Source organism: Schistocerca gregaria, chromosome 8, assembly GCF_023897955.1.
Source record: "Schistocerca gregaria isolate iqSchGreg1 chromosome 8, iqSchGreg1.2, whole genome shotgun sequence".
In the NCBI taxonomy this organism is placed as follows: domain Eukaryota; kingdom Metazoa; phylum Arthropoda; class Insecta; order Orthoptera; family Acrididae; genus Schistocerca; species Schistocerca gregaria.
The window spans coordinates 195946215-195967634 of record NC_064927.1 but is presented as its reverse complement, the minus strand read 5'-3'; the positions used below and the strand labels follow the sequence as shown (position 1 = coordinate 195967634).

Here is a 21420-nt window from a genome sequence, read left to right as displayed (position 1 = left end):
TGACGCCACTTCGGCGACTTGCTCGTCGATGGGGATAATATGATCATGAAGACAACACAACATCCAGTCTCTGAGCAGAGAAATCTCCGACCCAGCCAAAAATCGAACCCAGGCACCTTTGCATGGCATTCTGCCTCACTGACCACTCAGCTATTGAGGTGGATAACTTTGAAAGTAGCAGAGAAGTAACACTGTTTTCAGAGGCAGTCGGACGTAACCCTCGTCTGCCATCTGCAATAGAATGGGAGAAGTGTTTGGATGGCTTTTCGAGTTGGCGATTGGCTGATATCGAAGAACTTGAAATCTTGGTGGCCTCCTGAACGAACAAAAGACAATAACCTAGAAATGAATTTTGTCATCACATGGAGTCAATACTGAAGCAATACAAAGGCAAGGAGATTAGTGTAAAGCTAGCCTATTGTTAAAACGTGGATCTCATTAATATACTTATAGTAATTATTGATGATTGCAGTTTAGGACGAAAGGGTACTGAATCTAACTGTGGAAGAAAGAGTCTAATGTAACAACTTGACTAAAAGAAGGGATTAACTCACAGGGCACACTATGAGGCACCAAGGAATGGTTTATTTAGTAATGGGGAAAGTATGGGGGAGGGTATAAGTGGGTAGGGAGGCCTAGGCTTCGATACATGAAGCCAGTTCAAAAGAATTTAGGTTGCAGCAGTTATGCAGATATGAAAAGACTTGCATATGTAGTTTAATGTGCAGCACTGCTTCAAATCAATCTTCAGATTGATGCCTGCAACAACAACAAACACTGTGTATCGGTATTGTAGCTATGAGGGTTTTGGTTTACTTCGACCTTTTGCTCATAGGGTTGGATACATACCACGGGCAAAACATTTGGCATCACATCCCACGTCTCCTCCCATTATCTATCAAGTGCACAAAAATTGTCTCTTTATGTCTCATGTCAGGAACCACACCCTCCTTTTCCGTGACGTTACAAACCAAGAAACTACACCCCTCTTCTAGAGTCATGGTGCAGTATTTTACCATGAAACAGACAATTGCTGTGCGTTAATTTACTGGGTATTAAAATGAAACAAGTCAAATAGAATGTAGCCACTATGTTCAAAAATACTCAAACGGTCTTTATTATATGCCAAAAATACAACAGAAAATATTTATGTCGAACATTAAACCTGTCAACTCACATTAGCACAAACGGCATCAAAAATATGTAAAGAATGTAAACTGCAATATTTTCATCCTAAAATACGTCAGCACATATAAGCATACACATCTGTCAAAATTGTTGTCTAAAATATGAATGTAGACTCTCAAATTTAGTGCCCCAATGCTACTCTCATGTTTAAATTGTTACAAAACACATGTGGTTAAAAAACAACATCCTAACCTGCTAGCTAACATTCAGTTTTTAGGTCTACACTTGATATAATTCAGAATGGACCCTCAATTTAATTTCCACATCTAAATTGCTGTGTAATGATTGTCAAGTGTTGGAATATTAATTCATTGTCCAAAAAATCTGCAAACATATATATGTTTAATCTGCAAGACAATGTTTGTCAATGTTACTTCCACAGCTCGTCAAAAACTATGTGAGAAACACACACATAATTTTTTGGAAACACACATAATGTTTAAGTCAAGTGTTACAATATTATCTGTAATGCCCAAAGAGACAGATGTCAAAGCAAAGTTGGTACCGCTCAGTGTCACCACAAGAAACGATAGTCGTTGCAAGCTGCATCGACATATGAGCGACACTGGCATAGTCAAGCCCACAAATGTTTCCCTACCCACCGCAACAGCTCTTTAGTAGGCAATCTGTATGATCAGTGTTTTATACGTAACACTAAGTGAAATTATTTTTCAGTGTACTATGAGTGAGAGACTTGTCTTTCGTCTGTATCAAGTGATATGTTTATTTTCAGAGAAAATAATAAATACTCATGACATTCCTGTGGAAAAGGATTTTACAAAGTTAAGTAATTCTTCATACCTGCACTGTGATAAAGTGAACTAATATTTTTCATGTTATAGTATCAACTAGGTGCTCCCCCAAATCAAACTAAAGAACTCTCCATTGTACTGGCGAGTGTATATTTGTACAGCGCAACAGTGTTTCCACACCTAAAATATCCATGAAAATACATGAAGGGTGCTGCTATATCGATATGAGGTTATGTTACTCATGGTTCTGACGTTTTTAAAAGGTATTTGGTAATGCACTACCTCACCAACTAAAATTCTAAAGGGAGAATGCGTCAAGTTCAATACTAGAAAAATATATTCAGTGATACTGACTGATTAATTTTGCCTTTTATTACCTCCAGTCTAGTTCTGTTTGAGGTTACATCCAAACAAAAACTTTCGAAGGAGACTGCAGAATTTACCAGAATTTACCAGTTGCAACTATAGTGCCAAGGTGCTGTAAAACATTCACAATGTATATTTCCATACTCAGTCTCTGAATAACATCAATGTTTATTCGCAATGCTCCAAAATATATTGTGTAAAAATGCATAATTTACTAAGGACATAGACGTTTCGGCGAGATTTTTATTGCGATATATCAATTAAACTGCATATTTTCGTGACATGCAAATTTAAGTTCATAATGCTCCAAACACAAGATGTAAACATGATCAAATACAATGATGAAAGAGATATGGATGACATGTGGTCAAAGACAATGGTGGAAAAAGACTCAGTTCAATATCTCATTCATGTTGCATATCTTAACAGACAAGTAAATTACTTATTTCTGTTAGTGAACTAAAATTCGATCTTTGCAACAATATAAAAATAAATCTCAAAATACGTAAGATTTCGAGCACAAAACACAAATGAGAGTAATTTAGTAACTTAACTGCTCTATAAGATTAAAAAAATAACATAGGTAGTAATTTGACACTGTCTATAAAACTTACAGGTTAAGGAACACTGGAGACAACAAGAGTTATAATATTCTACCACACTTTTCAGGCAAAACGGGCGCTCAAATTAAATATTTCCATATCTAAATTATCTATTTTACTTGTCAAAATACACACAGGTTGTTTGTTGACTCTCCTGAAATAAATCATACGTTAGTCGTTCGAGTTAATTTGGGTTGCCCCTGGCGTATAGCCAACCTCATGGGCAGTAGGTCAAAATGAGGCAAAACTCCTATAGCCGTACTACTTTCAGCATAGTTTTGACCAGTATCGCCACATACTAACTTCCTATCCTTCCACAATCCGAATTTATGTTCTACTTCCAATTAGCGGACAGTTGATGTGACACTAAACCCTAACCTACTTTCCTTCCTTTCCATAAGCATAGTAATTCAATTCGTAATACAGAGCTACTATACATTATTGATTAGTTTTCAAAGATCTGTATTTTCCAGAGTAGTACATGTAGAAGCAGGACTGATGCAGGGATAGAACTGTAAACTCACCAAGTTTGCAGTTTACACTCTACAAATGTTCAAGTGCCCCTCTGGTCACACGACACACGTCCAAGCGGTAGTCACGTTCGCTCCATACGTTATGTACTAACATCCTGCCTATGGTCATCATGACAGCATTGCTGAGTGCTCTGAGTTGTTTCAGAATTCTAGGTGGGGGGGGGGGGTACCTAAAAACGCTCCTTAAGGTGCCCACAAAGGAGAAAATTACAAGCCTTTGGATTAGGTGACCTGGAAGGCCAAGGAAACAGATCCACATCATATTCATCACTACATCCAATCCAGCGATGTGGAAGTTCGTCGTTTAGGTAGTGACGAACATCGCTGTTCCAATGCCATGTATTGTTGGAAGATGAAATTGTCTGAATTAGCAGTGAGTTGTGGAAACAACAAAAAGGACAACTGCAACATATCAAGAAAAGACATACTTGTCACAGTCTTCTCACAGAAGAGAAACAGCCTGTGCAGCTTCGACTGTGACACTGCACAGAAAACATCAACCTTGTGCGAATCTCGTTAATGTGCCACCATTTCATGAGGATGTTCAGTGCCCCATACTCTCACATTACGGTGAGTAACCTTGACAGATAAATGAAAGTTTGCTTCGTTGCTGAATATTAGCCTAGAGACGATATGTTCGTCCTCAAGTGCTTCTTGTATTGTGATGCAAAATTGAAGCCCTGACCATAGTCTTTCGGTTTTAATTGTTGCGCGAGCTAGACATGGTAGGGTCTGAAATGAAACCGCCAATGCAAAATCTTCCACATAGTTTGCTGCGGTATTCACGTTCGTTGCTTTTTTTTTTTGGACTGCGTTGAAAAATGCCCTCTCCATCTCCACAGCGCAGTTGTCACACTTAGTCGACTGATACTTTCCTGTTTACAGAGATAACCAATGTCCCTAAATTGTCGATGCCAAAGCGCGGTGCAGAGCAACGCAAAACAGCACAGACGAGGAAAGAACTGCACAGAATGGAGCAGGGCGGTCGTAGGCTCGCAGCAATGTTCGAGTGTGCACGCGCGCGGTCAATAAAAATGGAAAACGAGAACTGCTGCAGAAACAGAGTGCGCACGAACAAACCATTTTCTTTGATGTACTGACTCAGTGTGAAACATGCAGAGCTGCGTAGTTTGACATCCATGCCGGATGTGTCGCAGTGAGCTGAACGTCTTTCCTCTGTTTTACGCAGCACAGGACGGCCGATGTGGACAGAGATGTACATACGACGGTTATTCGGAAAGTAAGGAACGATCGGTCGCAAAATGGAAACCACAGTGAAAATCCGATGAAGTTTTGCACAAGTGTGTTGGGCAGTGTCCCTACTACGCCTGTCGATTGCATTGTTTCGTTCTTTTTAGTTCTGAGCACACAGGGAGCACATAAAGATACCTAAAACAATAGTGTCTCCCACCAAGTACGAGGGCCTGGGGGGAGAAGTTTCGCCTGAAGCTATACAGCCAACATTACATACCTGTCGTGTGTTTTCTTCTTTAAGATAATTCTCAGTCGCATTCTGTAGGGGAATGAAGATTCTCCTGCATCGTTTTTAATTGGGAATGTTTGTTTGTCCACAATGCAGCCCGCAATTGCCTCCCTCTGAGTTTCATCTCTGCTCACATGAACTGCTGGCTATGAAGACAATATTTTGGCACAGACAACGAGCTGTAGGCCAGCGTAGGGAATTGGCGGAAAGCACTGGCGGCTGCCATGTATACGGAGGGTATTGGAAAGTTGGTACAACGCTACGACAAGCGTCGACAAACGTTCGACGATTATGAAGATAAGTAGCTGGAAGTTGTAGCTAACTGTTGCAAATAAAACACTTCTGATTTTCACTGTGGTTTCCATTTCGCGACCTATCGTTCCTTACTTTCCGAATGGCTAACAGAATCTTACTTGTCTGCTCGTCCTCACGCTGTGCTGCGTTATATAGCAGTGTACACTGTTCCCTTGCATAGTAGTATCATGAGTAATGTTCGGAAGTTGATGAAAAGTGTTACAAAACGAGGCTCAATATAATATATATTCGTTTTAGCACATTGTAGACCAGAAAATGGTGGATTTTATTTATCTTTGGCTCCTTTTCAGCGTTTTGTCGAACTGATTTATTTTAGATACGAACAGTTTTCTCTGCCCCTTGACCTTTTTTCGACTAGTACTGACTATTCTCAATTCGAAACATCATCTCTGAAAATCGAGAACCTTACATCTAAAAAGCAAACACGTCCATTACATTTCAATGTCAATTTAAATAAGTTTATGGAAGTGTAGTTTCTTTAACCTTCGTGTGTTTCAGCCAAATACCATTTTACTTACACCAGTCTGAACTACTTTTACAGGGTGTGTATTGCAGGTTCGCTGAATTCATTCTAAGTGGCCAAAATAATTCATTATGAATTCCCAGAATGCAGTTCAGCAAACATGAAGTTCGCTATTCACAATATGTGAAGCTAGAAAATAAGTGACTATAAGAAGCTTTTCATTCATACTAAGCTTTCTTCGCTATGGATTGCATAGCACCAAAATGTGCTTATCAATTTCAATCAATGTTTGCCCTGCTAAACGGCCTGAAACTCGTAGCATACATTTCCTCACACATGTCAGCCACTAAGTGTTCGTTCTCTTTCAGAATATTTATGGAATGAGGAAACTACCAGTCAAATTTACAGACATGTAAGTACTGGAGGTTTGCGAATGAATGTTTATTAACCTTGTACATAATTTACACTGCGAGACACCTACCGATTTATATGATGCTGCCTCATAAATACACGAAAACTTTTCCTGTGCTGGATTTGGGCTCTGTGTCGTGACTAGTACGTATTCCTCAATCTTAATTCCTCCTCAATCCCCTTTAAGTTTGGTTTATTCTTTTTTCTGCTCCCACCTTTTGATAACTGAGCTGCAGTGAAACTACCTTCGCAAAGATATACATGACTAGTCACCTTGGATTGATAGCGCAACTTCTTGCTAGCTGCAGCAGCTTGCCAGGTTTGCAGAAACCCAACCTGTCCTACTTTAACCACTGTGCTTCATACACTTGTAGTCCTGTGACCCTGATACTGCAGGTCGACCTGTTTACGGTGGAGATAGGGTCAGGCAAGTTAGGAGAATTTGTACAACTCTAGATATGGACACGCCTTCATTTGAAAATATAAGACTTTGCAAATGAATAAATCATTTAGAGCAGCCCTGGATGAGAATGGCATTACTTCCTCCCAAGTTAACGTGGGCCAGAAGAACAATGCCGATATCTGTGTCTATACAGTAATAATAAATCTGTTGAGCTGTCGTGACTCTGCGTTTGAACTATCTTCTCCAAAACTATAGTCGAATTTTCATCGCCTTTTCACAGGTAACTTGGCCATATCATCTTGGGTATTAAACCGCACCAACTGTGTTTAGTTGTTTGTTATTATTGCATCACTACCGGTATCGTTGCACTAAAAGCCACATCTTCAGGTGAACATCTGTATAACCATCAATCCAGAAGGAATAAAACCCTGGGGTATGCACTAGTTTTCTGTTTCTGCTTTTCCCTAAATAGTTATTTACTTGACGGGTTTGGTCCAGGTAGAACATCCATCCATTTTGCGTCGACCACTTCTTGGTTTTCCATTCTGGCCCAAAATTAAGCTTTAATAATCTTTCATTTGTCTGCACGTTACCACTGGACCACTATGATATGTTAGGACCCATCCATTACAATTGAATCTGGCTGTTTAATTCTATGACAAACCGCCTTTTAGGGGTGTTTTGTTCTAACGGATACCTAATGTTGGGTACAAAGTTCGAGTTTTTCAGCTCTAATGTTTTAGTTATGTGAGTACTAACATTTTAATAGTCTCATATAAAAGTTTTTAATTATCTTTAATTTTTTTAAATGTTAAAGTAATTTACCATACCAGTGTATATCTCAGTGTTGTTATTCCTTCTGGATCTATTTTTATGAAGATGTTCACCAGAAGATGCGGCTTTTAGTGACACAAAACCGGTAGTGATGTAATAAAGGACTAAATACAGCTGAAGCGGTTTATTAATACCCAAGATGGCTAGTCAAAAGTATGGTTCTTCTACCCAAGGGCTGTCTGCAACTTGAGCATAGCCTCCGGCTTTATTTCATCAAAACGGGATAACGAAAGAAAAGACGTCATGATTTGAAGTTCTGTTTAAAGCCGACCTAACTGACTGATTGTCCGTTTGAACATGCTAATATCATTCATGGGGTTTCCACATGTAACTTGGGCATAGCTTATGGCACCGTATAGGCTTTATTTCTGAAAAATCGGATCAAGGAAAAAAGGTATCGTAAATGGAAGTTTTATCCATAGTAATATTATGAATGCGAAAGTAATTCTGTTACATCTTCGTAATTTACCCCCTGAACAGATTTCGGTGAAATTTGGTACTACGAAGATACCTTGAACCCTGAGGAAGAACTTCGGCTATTTAGAAAGTCTGGATACTTATTGATTTGAAGAATATTACGGGAATTAGGGAAAATATTTACTCTTTGCAAAGCTGTTTACTCTTTGACTTCTAAACTTCATAATATTTGTGAAAATGCTTGTAGTGGTTGATACGTGCTATGTGGTGCAATTAAAAATACTGAATACAATCCAGAATGAGATTTTCAGTCTGCAGCGGAGTGTGCGCTGATATGAAACTTCCTGGCAGATTAAAACTGTGTGCCAGACCGAGACTCGAACTCACTTCACTGAATACAATGCTTATACAATTTTCAGTATGTTTAATTCACACATCCACAGCATTTGTTGCATAATGCACACGTCGTACAATGTATAGTTACATCAATAGCACGACATGTATAGATACCTGCTCCTACCTATCCCCATCTGTACACACCGATCGGCAGCGACACTGCGCATGCAGATGTCCCGGGACCTGGGACTAGGGAGAGCTGGGTGCACTTCACGAGCTACGCTTACCCAGACACGTGAGGGCAGCTGACGTTATTGCAAGTACAGTAGCTTGCTTACTCATCATCACGGATCATAATTAAACTACTGATAAGCATTCGCAGCTGCGTGATATAACAACTTAAACATAAAACTGAAGTAACGGTAGCCATATACGCCGATAGAAAAGAAATCCCGACACCCAAAAATATGTAACTGGTTAACACTGCAATATCACAATTTAACGTAAGAGCGAGATAAGCCAGTGAAAATATGAAATGCTGGTAAAGTAAATACCTCGCCAAAATGTTGCGTACAAGCATGCAAAGTGCATGTATTGTGTTGTACAGGCGCCAGATGTCATTTCAATGCCTGTTGCACATGGTTGGTCTATACGGGGACGGTTAATGCTGGTTGTGGATGACACTGGAGTTGCCAACCGATGTTGTCTACATCTACATCTACATTTATATTCCGCAAGCCACCCAACGGTGTGTGGCGGAGGGTACTTTACGTGCCACTGTCATTACCCCCCTTTCCAGTTCCAGTTGTGTCTTGTTCGCGGGAAGAACGATTGCCTGAAAGCCTCTGTGCGTGCTCGAATCTCTCTAACTTTACATTCGTGATCTACTCGGGAGGTATAAGTAGGGGGAAGCAATACATTCGATACCTCATCCAGAAACGCACCCTCTCGAAACCTGGACAGCAATCTACACAGCGATGCAGAGCGCCTCTATTGCAGATTCTGCCACTTGATTTTGCTAAATATTTCCGTAACGCTATCACGCTTACCAAATAACCCTGTGACGAAACACGCCGCTCTTCTTTGATGTCCCATATGTAATCGATTGGAGGCAGATCTGACGATTTAGCAGGCAAAGGCAACATGCCGACACTCTGTAGAGCATGATGGATTACTACAACGGTATGTGGACGAGCTTTATCCAATTGGGCAACTGCTGCTGGAATGCTATTCATGAATAGCGGCACAATAGGCGCGGTCACCATACAAACGTACAAACTTCTATTCAGCGTGCGTGGGATACCCACGAGAGTGCTACCGCTGTCATACGAAATCGCACCCCAGGCCATAACTCCAGATGTATGTCCAGTGTGCCTAGAGTGCACACAAGTTGGTTTGAGGCCCACAATTGGCCTCTTTGTGATCAACATATGGCCATCACTGGCATCGAAGCAGAACTAACTTTTATCAGAAAACACAACACACCTCTAATCTGCGTTCCAATGAGCACTCACTTGACGCCAATGAAGTCGCAAATGGCGGAGATTTGGTGTTAATGGGATGCACGCTACGGGGGTAGCTGGCTCGGAGTTGACCTTGGAGTAACCGATTTGTAACAGTTCGTTGTGTCATTGTGGTGCCAGCTGCTGTTGAGGTTGCTGCTCCAGATGCAGTGCGATGCGCCAGAGCCATACGCCGAATACAGTGGCCGTCTGGAGCTCGGTCTTCATGCGACCGTACATTCCCGTGACCACCGCTGCCAGCAATCATCTGCCAAATCTCTCTGCAGTACCGCAGAAGGAACATCCAGCTTGGCTTCTCGTAGCCCTATTACATGACCTCGTTCAAACTCAGTGAGGTGTTGTAATGGCTCCTTTGTTGTCCATAGCGTAAGTTACTTTAAGTTAGATTAAGTAGTGTGCAGGCTTAGGGACCAATGGCCTCAGCAGTTTGGCCTCATAAGACCTTACCACAAATTTCCAAACGTCTAAATAAAAACAGAGAACAAAACATGGAGACGTGACGCTAATACGGTGTCACGCTGCCTCTAGCCTTCATAAGGGCTTCGGTTTCGGTGAGGAACAGGGTACAGAAGTTTTTTCACGGATGTCATATCCAGCAGAAGCCATTTGTTGCTGATTATTACATTTTCCCGCTTTTCCAAATAGTCCCAGACATTTTCTGTGCGATTAAGATCCTCTGATTTAGTACACCAATCTATGTTCAGTAGGGTGTCTGAGAGTTCGACGAATTATTAATGTACATGTGCAGCTCTGAGAACATATCTTTGAAAGCGGGTGTGTGCACAGCGTACTCGTCACGGTGTAAAAGAACAGGCAACACTAGGTCGCCGAGAATGCATAAACAGTTGCTCAAGCCATGATACGAGAAACAGCCCCAAAACATCACGAAACCATCTCTGGGGCTGCACTACTCACTCCATACAGTGTGGATCAAACGCCTCACTGGCCAGTCACTGCACCCGACGCCTCGCGCCATTTGAAGAGAGGCGAAATCGCATCTCGTCATACCACGCTACGCTCCTCCAGTCACCTATTGTCCAGTAAGTGTTCACTGGCCCACTGAAGACGTGCAGCTTTGTGTGCGGCTGTGAGAAATGGACTTTTGTGAGCTGCCTGACTCCTTGCACACAGTACCTTTCGCAATGTCGCTCGGAACCTGTTTGAGACGGACCTGCTATCACGGACAGCAATAATTCCTGTCAGGATTGATGCAGTTTTCCTTGACAGGTGTGACATGTTCTCCGGTCTCTGTCGTGTAGGATATTTTTATACGACTTCTGTTCTTACGACATTTTTCATGGTTGCTAGTGGCACTCCATTCTTGTAGAGACGAGAGTAACTCAATAATTATTCACAAAGTAGTTATAACATTTTATTGTAATCAAATAGATAACTTAAAAGAACTTTATTTTTACACATAGTCTCCTTGCGTTTCAACGCACTTGGTCCATCGTTGTAAAAGCTTCCTGATGCCCTCATAAAAGAAGGTTCTCGGCTGAGTTGCGAGCCAGGAATGCACGTCTTCTTTCACTGTTTCGTTCGACGCAAATCGACGGCCCCTTAATGCCTGTTTGAATGGACAAACAAGTGATAATCAGAAGGGGAAAGATCTGGACTATACGGAGGATGATCCAGTACTTCATATTTGAGTTTCTGGAGCGTTTCAGCAGTGTGGGCAGGAGTATGCAACTACACAACAACTTTTGACAGCAATCCTCGGCGTTTGCTCCAAATTGCAGGCTTTAGCCTGGCAGTAAGCATCTCACTGCAACGTACAGTGTTTATTGTTATGCCCCTTTCCCAAAAATGTTCCAGTACTGGACCTTGTGCGTCCGAAAAAGACGTAAGCATGTTTTCCTGCGGTCGATTGGGTCTTAAACTTTTTATTTCACGGTGAGTTTGGATGTTTCCATTCCATACTCTGCCGTTTACTCTCCGGCTCGTAATGATGGATCCATGTTTCGTCACCAGTAATGATCCTGTCTAAGAAGTTGTCCCCTTCGTTACCACAGCGATCTAAATGTTTTTTGCAGATGTCCAAGCGCGTTTGTTTATGCAACTGTCTTAGTTGTTTTGGGACCCATCTTGCACAAACTTTATGAAACCCAAGTCTGTTGTGGATGATTTAGTAGGCAGAATCATAATTAATTTGCAGACGATGTGCCACTTCGCCAATAGTTAATCGTCTTTCTAAGAGAATCATTTCACGTGAACTTTCAATGGTTTCTTCATTTGTGGCGGTAAACGGCCGTCCGGCTCCTTCATCGTGCGTAACGCTTGTGCGACCATTTCGGAATTTTTCAATCCATTCGTCGACACTCCGTTGTGGCAAAACAGTGTTCTCGTACTGTACAGAAAGTCTTCGGTGAAGTTCGGCCCCTGATACGCCTTCCGACCGCAGAAAACGGATGTCTGAACGTTGCTCTTCTTTGAAATTAGTATTATATTAATACCGCCAGCTGCTGACGGGCGTTGATATATATCAACGAGGACAGGTGAAAATGTGTGCCCCGATCGGGACTCGAACCTGGCATCTGCTGCTTACATGGCAGACGCTCTATCCACCTTTTTTTTCTTTCTTTCTTAATTTTGTTCGTTCTATTGGGTCGTTGCGGACATCACATGACATCCGTTAAACTTCGTTTGTTGATCCTTCGGCTCAGTTTTTTATTACAGAGGCCACCCAACTCTCTGACCGAACACATTGAGATACCGTGCCGGTAAATCCACCTGAACCACCGAGGGCACAGAGGATAGTGCGACTGCAGGGACTATCTCGCGCAAGCCTCCCGCAAGACACAATCTCACCTTGAATATCCACACACTACGTCCGTAGTGTCCCACCTTAACACACTCATTACTCGTGGAAGGCATTCTTTCCAAGTCCCGTAAGAGTTTGGGGAATATGTGTGCATCTGCACAGAAGAAGGTCATGATCGGTATTGCCAGAACTATATATGGATATGGTGTCTGTTCTTTCGGACATGACCGAAATATGTGACACCGAAGATTATAATTACAATGCTGGTCGTTTCAGTCGCAGCAATTTAACCTAACCATCATCTCGGATATTGCAATGGATTCCGGAAAAAGTCCAAATGTGCTACATCCTCCGACAAGAAGTGTCTGGACAACGCTATGTTATGCGGAACTGACTACTAAATGTTGCGAGGGGCGGACACGCCAGTATAAAAGGGGGCGAGGAGTGCTGTCTTATTGGCCGGACATGGGGGTTGAACCCCTTTACCATCCTCCACGCCTACAAATCCTTAATCTGTCCCATCCTCTGTTGTGCCAGTCCCACTTGGATATCCGCTCCCCTCAGATTCTATAAGTCCCTCCAGATCTTTGAGTGCCATGCACTCTGCCTCGCCTTCCGTACATGCCTCCCGTCCGCCACGCGGATCCTCTATGACTTGATTCTTTTCCCCCATCTGCTCCTATTCCTCGAACATATCGGCATACTCTACACTTCTGGCTGCCTTGATCCTCCTCATCCCCTGGTTGCTCTTCTCCTCTCCACACCTCTGCCACACCTTCACTGTTGTGTCCCTCCAACCTTCCATCTGTACACCGTTCATCTCCTTTCCCAAGGTGGCTTCCGTTAACTCACCCTCCCGGATGATGCCTTCTCTCCTTCTATTTATCCCTCCTATCAACTCTCTCCCTTTCTCTGTCCTTTTCCTGGGCTCCCTCTCTCCCCCTTCCATCCTGTTTTTCCCCACCTACCCACTCTCTGCCTCTCTTCTCTCCCCCGAGTCCTATTGCGTTTCCACCTTTCCCCATTCCCTCTCGCATCTGCCCTGCCCTCCCTCTCCCCCTATGAGTCCTCTCCCTCTGTCGGTTCCCCCCTTTTCGTTTTTCTTCTCCTCCCCCCTTTTTTTCCCTCATCTGTCCAGGTCCCCCCCCCCCCCTCTTCCCCAATCTGCCTTTGGCTGTGGTGTGTCAACTTCAAGCCGACTTTTTAGTCCAGTGTTTCCAGTGATCGTTAAGTGTTGTGCGTCTTTTCAGAAGTGTTGCAAACAGACATTATGCTGTCGCTGGGTGTGATTTTTATATTTCTTGCGAACAGAAGCCAGACTGTCTCTGTGTTTTTTTTAATTGTCTGTCTACTGTTTTACCTCTCTGCTTCCTGTGTATTTTATTAGGAAAGCCCACCCTTTGTTTTATTTTTTAACTTTCCACATTTTACGCCGTTTTACAGTTAATGTCACCGTTTTATCACCTGCTTTTATTGGTTCTTATCTTCTTATGTTTTCAAACTTCTGTAGACTGAACAGCAGAGTACTAAGCTGCTGCCAGCCCACTCCCTTCACGGGGAATCGAAATTCAATAGAGGAAAGAAAGAAAAAAAAGGTCTTATCCCCCTCCTTTCTCCTGAGTGGCTTTCCCCTCCTACTTCCCCTCCATCTCCTCTGCTCCCCTGCAGTGTCTCTGCAGTCCCTCCTGCCTTGTCCTTCCTCTTCATCTCCTGTCCCATCTGTCTCCTGCCTCTTGGTGCACCCACTGACGCCCCTCCTTTTTTTAATCCCGCCCCTTCCCCTGCTGCCGTTTGCTCTCCCCTCCTTTTCCATCCTCTCCAGCCTCTCCTTCGGCAGGTCCCACCTGGCAGTCTTATTCTTCATCATATGTGCATGTCACTTCAGTGTCTTTTTTGTGTTCTACGAATCGCTGACTGTGTTTTTTATGTCGACTTTTTTAATTGTCCCCCCCCACGAACATTACCTCCATTATCTCCCCCTACTCTTTTTTATGTTCCCCTTTTTTATCTCCTTATGTATATATCATTTTATTCTTGTTTTAGTTGTAGTGTCACTCGGCTGAAGAGCGGCGGATTGTGCCGCTGACAGCCCTCCCCTGTCCATATGGGGCAGGGGAATGAAATCACAATAAAGAAAAAAAGAAAACTGTCTTATCGGTAGAGATCTAGTAACAGAAGAATGGGTCTGTCAGGAGAAGTCATTGACTTCGAAGGAGGGCTAGTCATCTAGTCATTGGATGTCACCTGAGTAACAAATCAATTAGGGACGTTTCAGTCCCTCTATGCCTGCTCAAGTCGACTGTTGGTACCTGCATCTCGTGGTTGTGCGGGTAGCGTTCTCGCTTTCCACGCCCGGGTTCCTGGGTTCGATTCCCAGCAGGGTCAGGGATTTTCTCTGCCTCGTGATGGCTGGGTGTTGTGTGATGTCCTTAGGTTAGTTAGGTTTAAGTAGTTCTAAGTTCTAGGGGACTGATGACCATAGATGTTAAGTCCCATAGTGCTCAGAGCCATTTGAACCATCGACTGTTGGTGATGTGAGTGTGAAGTGGAAACCCAGAGGAACAACCCACAGCTACATCAAGATCAGGTAGACCTCATGTATTGACGGGCAGGGACTGTCGATCATTGGGGAGGGTAGTTGTACAAAATCGCATGAAATCAGTGGAAGGGTTTACTCGTGAGTTCCAAAACGCTACCAGTAGTCAGTTTAGCACAAAAACTGTGAATAGGAAGTTAAAAAGAATTGGATATAGTAGTCAAGCTGCTGCTCGTAAGGTACACATTTCTCTAGTCAATGGTAAATGATGTTTCAGATGGGATAAGAGTAAAGACACTCGACAGTGGCTAACTAGAAACTGAATTATGCTATACCCTCGGCAATCGAATGGAAGGATTTGGGTTTGCCGAAAGTCTGGTGAATGTTACCTGCCGTCATGTGTAGTACTACCAATGCAGTACAGATAGGTGGTGTTGTAGTACCAGAGCGCTTTCCATGGTTAGCAGCTGAAATCGGTACTCATCTACTGTGAAGCTTGGGAGTTGTAGCTGCCATTGCTTGAGCACTAGAGGGTAATTCTAGCCAGACTCGTCAACACCTGTTGGACGTAGAAAGGATATTTTCGTTATTAGTGTAGCACTAGAGATTTCCTCCAGCTAGTCTAGCCTATAGTCTTATGTGGGAAGGATGGTTAAAAATGGCTCTGAGCACTATGGAACTTCTGAGGTCATCAGTCCCCTAGAACTTAGAACTACTTAAACTTAACTAACCTAAGGACATCACACACATCCATGCCCGAGGCAGGATTCGAACCTGCGACCGTAGCGGTCGCGCTGTTCCATACATTTAGCGCCTAGAACCGCTCGGCCACCCCGGCCGGCAAGGATGGTTAATAATCACGATAAACTATCACTAAAATGTAGGGGAACTGCCTCCAGCTGATCGACAAGTGAATAAGTGTTGGGAACAGACCACAGTTCCCCATTCGTCTAGGGTGCAACTGATATAGTCATGAGCCCAGGAAAGGCATTGGAGGCAGTGTCGTGCTGTTAGCAAAGATATTTGTGTCAGTCCTCTGCTGCTATAGCCCATTAGCACCAAATGTCGCTGCACTGTCCTAACGGATACGTCCTTTATAGGTCCCACGATGATTTTTGCGGCTATTTCACACAATGCTGCTTATCTTTCAGCACAGAACTCTGCACGAACACCGCTGCTCTGGGTCATTAAGTGAAAGCCATCGGCCACTTGACACTATAGATCACGGAATACTGAATTTACGAAATGGAATGTCCCATGTGTCTAGCTCCAAATACTATTCCATGTTGAACATCTGTTAATTCCCGATGCAGCCGTAATCACGTCGATAACTATTCAGCCAATGAACCGCCCTTTTATACCTTGCACAGGTGACACTACTGCCTTCTGTATGTTTGCACTTCGCTGTCCCTTGGCTTTGGTCACCTGAGTGTATTTTCTGCAAGAGGTGATACACCTGCGAACATTTGAAACTATTTCGTAGATTATCTGGAAGATGAGCTACACACCGTTTGTTTACTGTTACCAACCTTCCTCCAACCCGCAATAATATTGATGTTCAGCCCATCAGGAAATAAGCACGGCAGTCATCATATTTAGTAGGTGTTCGTAATCATATGTGAGAGAGAAGATGTACGAATGGTGTGGTGCGTGTTGTTTGTTGCAGGAGCGCGGCTGCCACTGAGAACGACACCAGCTGGTGGTTGTCGCCCGAAGTGATCGACCAGATGGACGCTGAGTGGGTGGTGGCCCCGGGACAGCGGCAGGCCTGTTCTGCAGCCGAGTCGACGCTGTGGCTGCAGGAGTTGGGAGACGTGGTCATGACGGCAGGGGGCCGCCTGGAGCTGGACGTGGGTGGCGACAGCGAGCCGATCCAGCTGGAACTGGAGCCCCACCTCTACTGCCTGGACAGGACGCAGGTCAGTTGGTGCTCCTTACCCTCAGAGTCTGATTGACACAGTGAGGTGGCAAAACTCAAGTCTTTCATCCAACTGGAACTTCCACTGGTTTTCTACAGGACTTTGGTAACAATCAAAGGGCTTACATTTTGCAGATTTCATTGTTTGCATGCTTATTGTATGCATGTTCTGGTATGTTTCAGGTTTCCTTGTCAAAAAGCTAAATCACCAATAAATTGTTTTGTAGAGTGGTAAAATACTAACATGAGTTATTTGCAGAAGTATGGAAAAACTTGTAGCACCCAATCGTAGGGAAGATTGCTTTGGGTTTTGCAAAAATGTATGAACGTGTAAGGCCATACTATCTCTACGAAAATCTTAGAAAATCTTCTGCGTAATGATCGCAAACCACCGCTATTAGCGTTCAGCGGTGTCAACCGAGAGCTCACTGGAGGGCGAGGTGGAGAGGTCTGTTGTTTTTTTTGTGATGAAAGCTGGTTCTGTCTCGTGGTCAGTGACGGCCATATGTTCGTTAGGAGGAGGCCAGTTGAGTACCTGCAACCAACCTAGTCTGCTTGCTACATATTGGACCTACACTTGGAGTTATGGAGTGCTATACGATTTCGTATGACAACAGGAGCACTCTCGCGGTTATCCCACGCACCCTGACTGCCAATTTGTACGTCAGTCTTGTGAATCGACCTATTGTGCTGCCATTCACTAACAGTTTTCCGGGGGCTGTTTCCCAATAGGATAACGCTCGCCTATATACCCACATTGTAACACAGTTGCTCTACTGAGTGTTGGCATGTTGGCTTGGCCTTCTAGGGCAACACAACTGTCTCCAACCGAGCACGTATGAGACAACATCGGACGACAACTCCAGCATCATCCACAACCAGCATTAACCGTTCCTGTATAGACCACCCAAGTGCAATAGACATGGAACTCCATCCCACTAACTGACATACGACACCTGCACAACACAATGCATGCATGTTTGCACGCTTGAATTCAACATTCTGAACGTTACACTGGTTATTAACGTACAAGCCGTTCACATTTGCAATGGCTTACCTTGCTCTTACATTAACCTGTGTTCTTGCATTGTTAACCACTTAAAAATGTCACCTAGACAAATGTATTCCCGAAATTTCATTGCTGTTCATTAAATTTTTTTCGTGCTGCGACTTTTTCCGTCAGTGTAATTGAATTAGAGAGGATGTATAACGCAGACTAGCAATAACAACAAAAGTGTGTCTGAAAAAAGGAAAGTTCTTAACGTTGAATATAAGAATTAGGAAGTATTTTATGAAGGTATTTGTCTGGAGTATAACCGTCAACGAAGGTGAAACTTGGTTGATAAGCAGTTAAGACGAGATGATAACAGAAGGTTTTGAAATGTTACGCTACTAAAGAATGTTGAAGACTTAATGTTTAGATTGAATAACTAGTTAGGGGGCCCTGATTCGGTTTGGAGATAAAAGAAATTGACTAAACGAAGTGCTCAGTCGGAAGGACACATTCTGAGGCATCAAGGAATCGACAGTGTGGTAGTGAAATCGTGGAGGCTAAGAGTTTAGAGGGTGATCAAGATTTGAATACAGCAAACCTGCTCAAATGGATATAGGCTGGAGTAGTTCTTTTCCTTACACTAGCTCAAATACACAATTTCTCGTTGTCAAAATTGTGTGTGAAATGCCCATTAATGTCTCCAATCGAGCACGTATGAGACAACATCGGACGACAACTCCAGCATCATCCACAACCAGCATTAACCGTTCCTGTATAGACCGCCCAAGTGCAATAGACATGGCCATTAAATGCCAATTAATGGCGAGCAAGCAGAGATGCAAACATGGGCACACAGCGACTTTTGTAATTCTAGCTTAGAACATGCGGTACCCATACACTCGGATTTTCAACCTTCCCCATTACAAGAAAATGTCGCACGATGTTGGAATGATCACAGTTCATTAAATTTGCCAGATCTAGAGTACAGTGACGTGGATGATTGTGGACTAATGCGTTTAAACGATCTCCTTAAAACCCCAAATGTCTTCCTGAACGTGGAGAGTGACAAGTATCAAAAAGATCCTCCTTAAAACGAGAAAACCATTTTCTTACCATACTCTGTCCAGAGGCATTATCCCTTTACACGGTGCAAATGTTTCTGGCTGCTTTCGCTGTTGTCATCCCTCTATTTAATTCAAACAGAAGAATATGTAGGAAATGTTCGGATTTCTCCACTTGGGACTCCATTTTCTAGCCTCCACAGCTCCACTCACAGTCTCTAAATGACAAAATGTAAACTCAAATAGCAACGGTGAACTAGAAATAAAAAATGACAACCGGAATACTAGCATGCAAAACAAAAACGCTACGAAATTATGCACCAGCCTTATATGTGTCCCTAGATACAGTTTTGTTAACTGTTGACTCTAGTAAATTTGTCATAGGCATCAGGTATAGGTTCGTTAGCGGAACTAGGTAAGTTCCTTGAAAAGTGACCGTGTTATATATTCTTATCGAAAATCCACAAACGCTGCCACCAAGTCAGTGCTCCACAGTGAGTATACGTCTGTAGCGCACAGCTATTGATGCAAAAAATGTTAGTAAATTGAGTTTCCTGCATGCAGTGTATCTGAACTCTAGGATTCTAATGTTTTCAGGGATAAGCGCGTCTTGTGGGAGGAAACAGCTTAATGATAGACTCATCATTATGTACATCATCACCGCCGGTCGGTGTGGCTGTGCGGTTCTAGGCGCTTCAGTCTGGAACCACGTGGCCGCTACGGTCGCAGGTTCGAATCCTGCCTCGGGCATGGGTGTGTGTGATGTTCTTAGGTTAGTTAGGTTTAAGTAATTCTAAGTTCTAGGGGACTGATGGTCACAGATGTTAACTCCCATAGTGCTCAGAGCCATTACATCATCACCGCTACCGTCGTCATACATTTGACAGCCATAGCTGGATACAGGTCTCCATTAAACTTTGCAAATACCGACTTCATCCATTCTGCACCTACGTAATTTCTAATATAATCTTCTATCTTTTTTTCAGTTTTTTTCTTAAGCCTTTGAACTCATCGAAGAATTCCCTTGCCCATCCATCATCCATTTGCCCGGTGAAATATCCCGCTCACCTCCGTTTAATTTTCTCCATTGTCACAATTAGGTCTCCCATTCAGTTTGTTCCTTGACCCAATTTTTGTTTTCCTTTTTTATTGAGTAGTGCCATCTCGCATCCTCCCACTTCTTGCTGAACAACTCTGTTTTTCAATGGATTTCGTATCAGAACTTAATAGCTCAGTACCATAAGGTGAAATACCTAATACGCATTGATCGTAAACTTCTCTTTTAAGAAGTGGCATACACTTTGTTTTAAAGATCCTATTTAGATTACCAACAGCTCCGTAGGCAGCATTCGCTCGCCCGTTTACTTTGCTTAGTTCTTTCGCTTCCCATAAAGTACATGTCTTAAACTTGCACAAATACAGGAAATCATCAGCTGTTTTATGACTTCATAACAATTTCAGTTATGTTCATTACATTCTATTTTTTATTTTATTGCAATAACTGCCTGACATCTTTTAATTCTACATTGCCCACTACCCTAATGGAGTTTAATTGAAGCTGTAGAAATGATGAGTCAGATCATGATAACCAGCTGCTAATGGCGTGTCGGTCCACCTATGGGGCACAAATACAGCAGTCATTCAGCGTGGCACGGTCGTAGCAAGTATCTGGTAGATTTCTGCTGACTTGTGGCACCACATGTGTACGCACAGTTTTCGCAGTTCCCGTACATTACGGGCCGGTGGGTTCTGAGCACGGAGCTGGCATCCGATAACGTCCCAGACGTGTTCAATTTCAGTCAGATTAGGCGGAATTGGTGGCCGAAACATCAAAGTTACTTCAGTGTCATACACCTGAAAGCACTGGAGCAGGATTATGATCGTATGACACGGACAATTATCCTACTGGAGGATGCCATCAAGAAGGCAGCGCGCGTGAACGAATGTCGACGGTCCGGAACAATGTTCAGGTAATTATTCGAAATAAATTCGCTTAATGCGAATATCTTGGTATCTGCTGTGTTAGATATAGGTATACTGCCTAATAGTGAACATGGAAATTTGTGCCAGACTGTTACTCGAACCCGATTTTCCCGCTTATCGCGTGCGGTCGCCTTAAGCCCTTGCCTATCGGTGCATGCCTCCAGGACCAACTCAAACTTCCGTAAATTACATTATCAACACCGCTGTGCCATAGTCTCCTACATTCATTACTTAATACTCGCAGCTTTATTCTTTATTCCCGCATGCATATGGGGATTTAGACAGTGTGACATATGGAAGTTTGGGTCGGCATGGTAGGCGTCCACGGATACGCAAAATGGGTAAGGCGACCGCTAGCGATAAGTGAGAAATCCGGGTTCGAGTCATATGTCACATATGTAGAGAATCTGTATCTAATACAGCTGATGCCAAGATTTTGCAGTAAGTGAATTTATTTCGAATTAATTTCGGACAGCTGTCAATCGTCATTGATGTCTGTTCATTCCGACATGGAAGGACCCAACAGCCTACATACCATAAG

At 43.1% G+C, this 21420-nt stretch overlaps 1 protein-coding gene across 2 annotated transcripts in view; it reads left to right on the top strand.

The window, feature by feature from the left end:
- LOC126284536 (probable G-protein coupled receptor Mth-like 4) overlaps window positions 1-21420 on the top strand; it is a 242076-nt gene that overhangs the window by 75899 nt on the left and 144757 nt on the right. For both annotated transcript variants that reach the window (XM_049983535.1, XM_049983536.1), the window contains exon 3: window positions 16590-16842. In XM_049983535.1, coding sequence (XP_049839492.1) covers window positions 16590-16842 — 253 coding nt within the window. The remainder of the gene's footprint in view (window positions 1-16589; window positions 16843-21420) is intronic.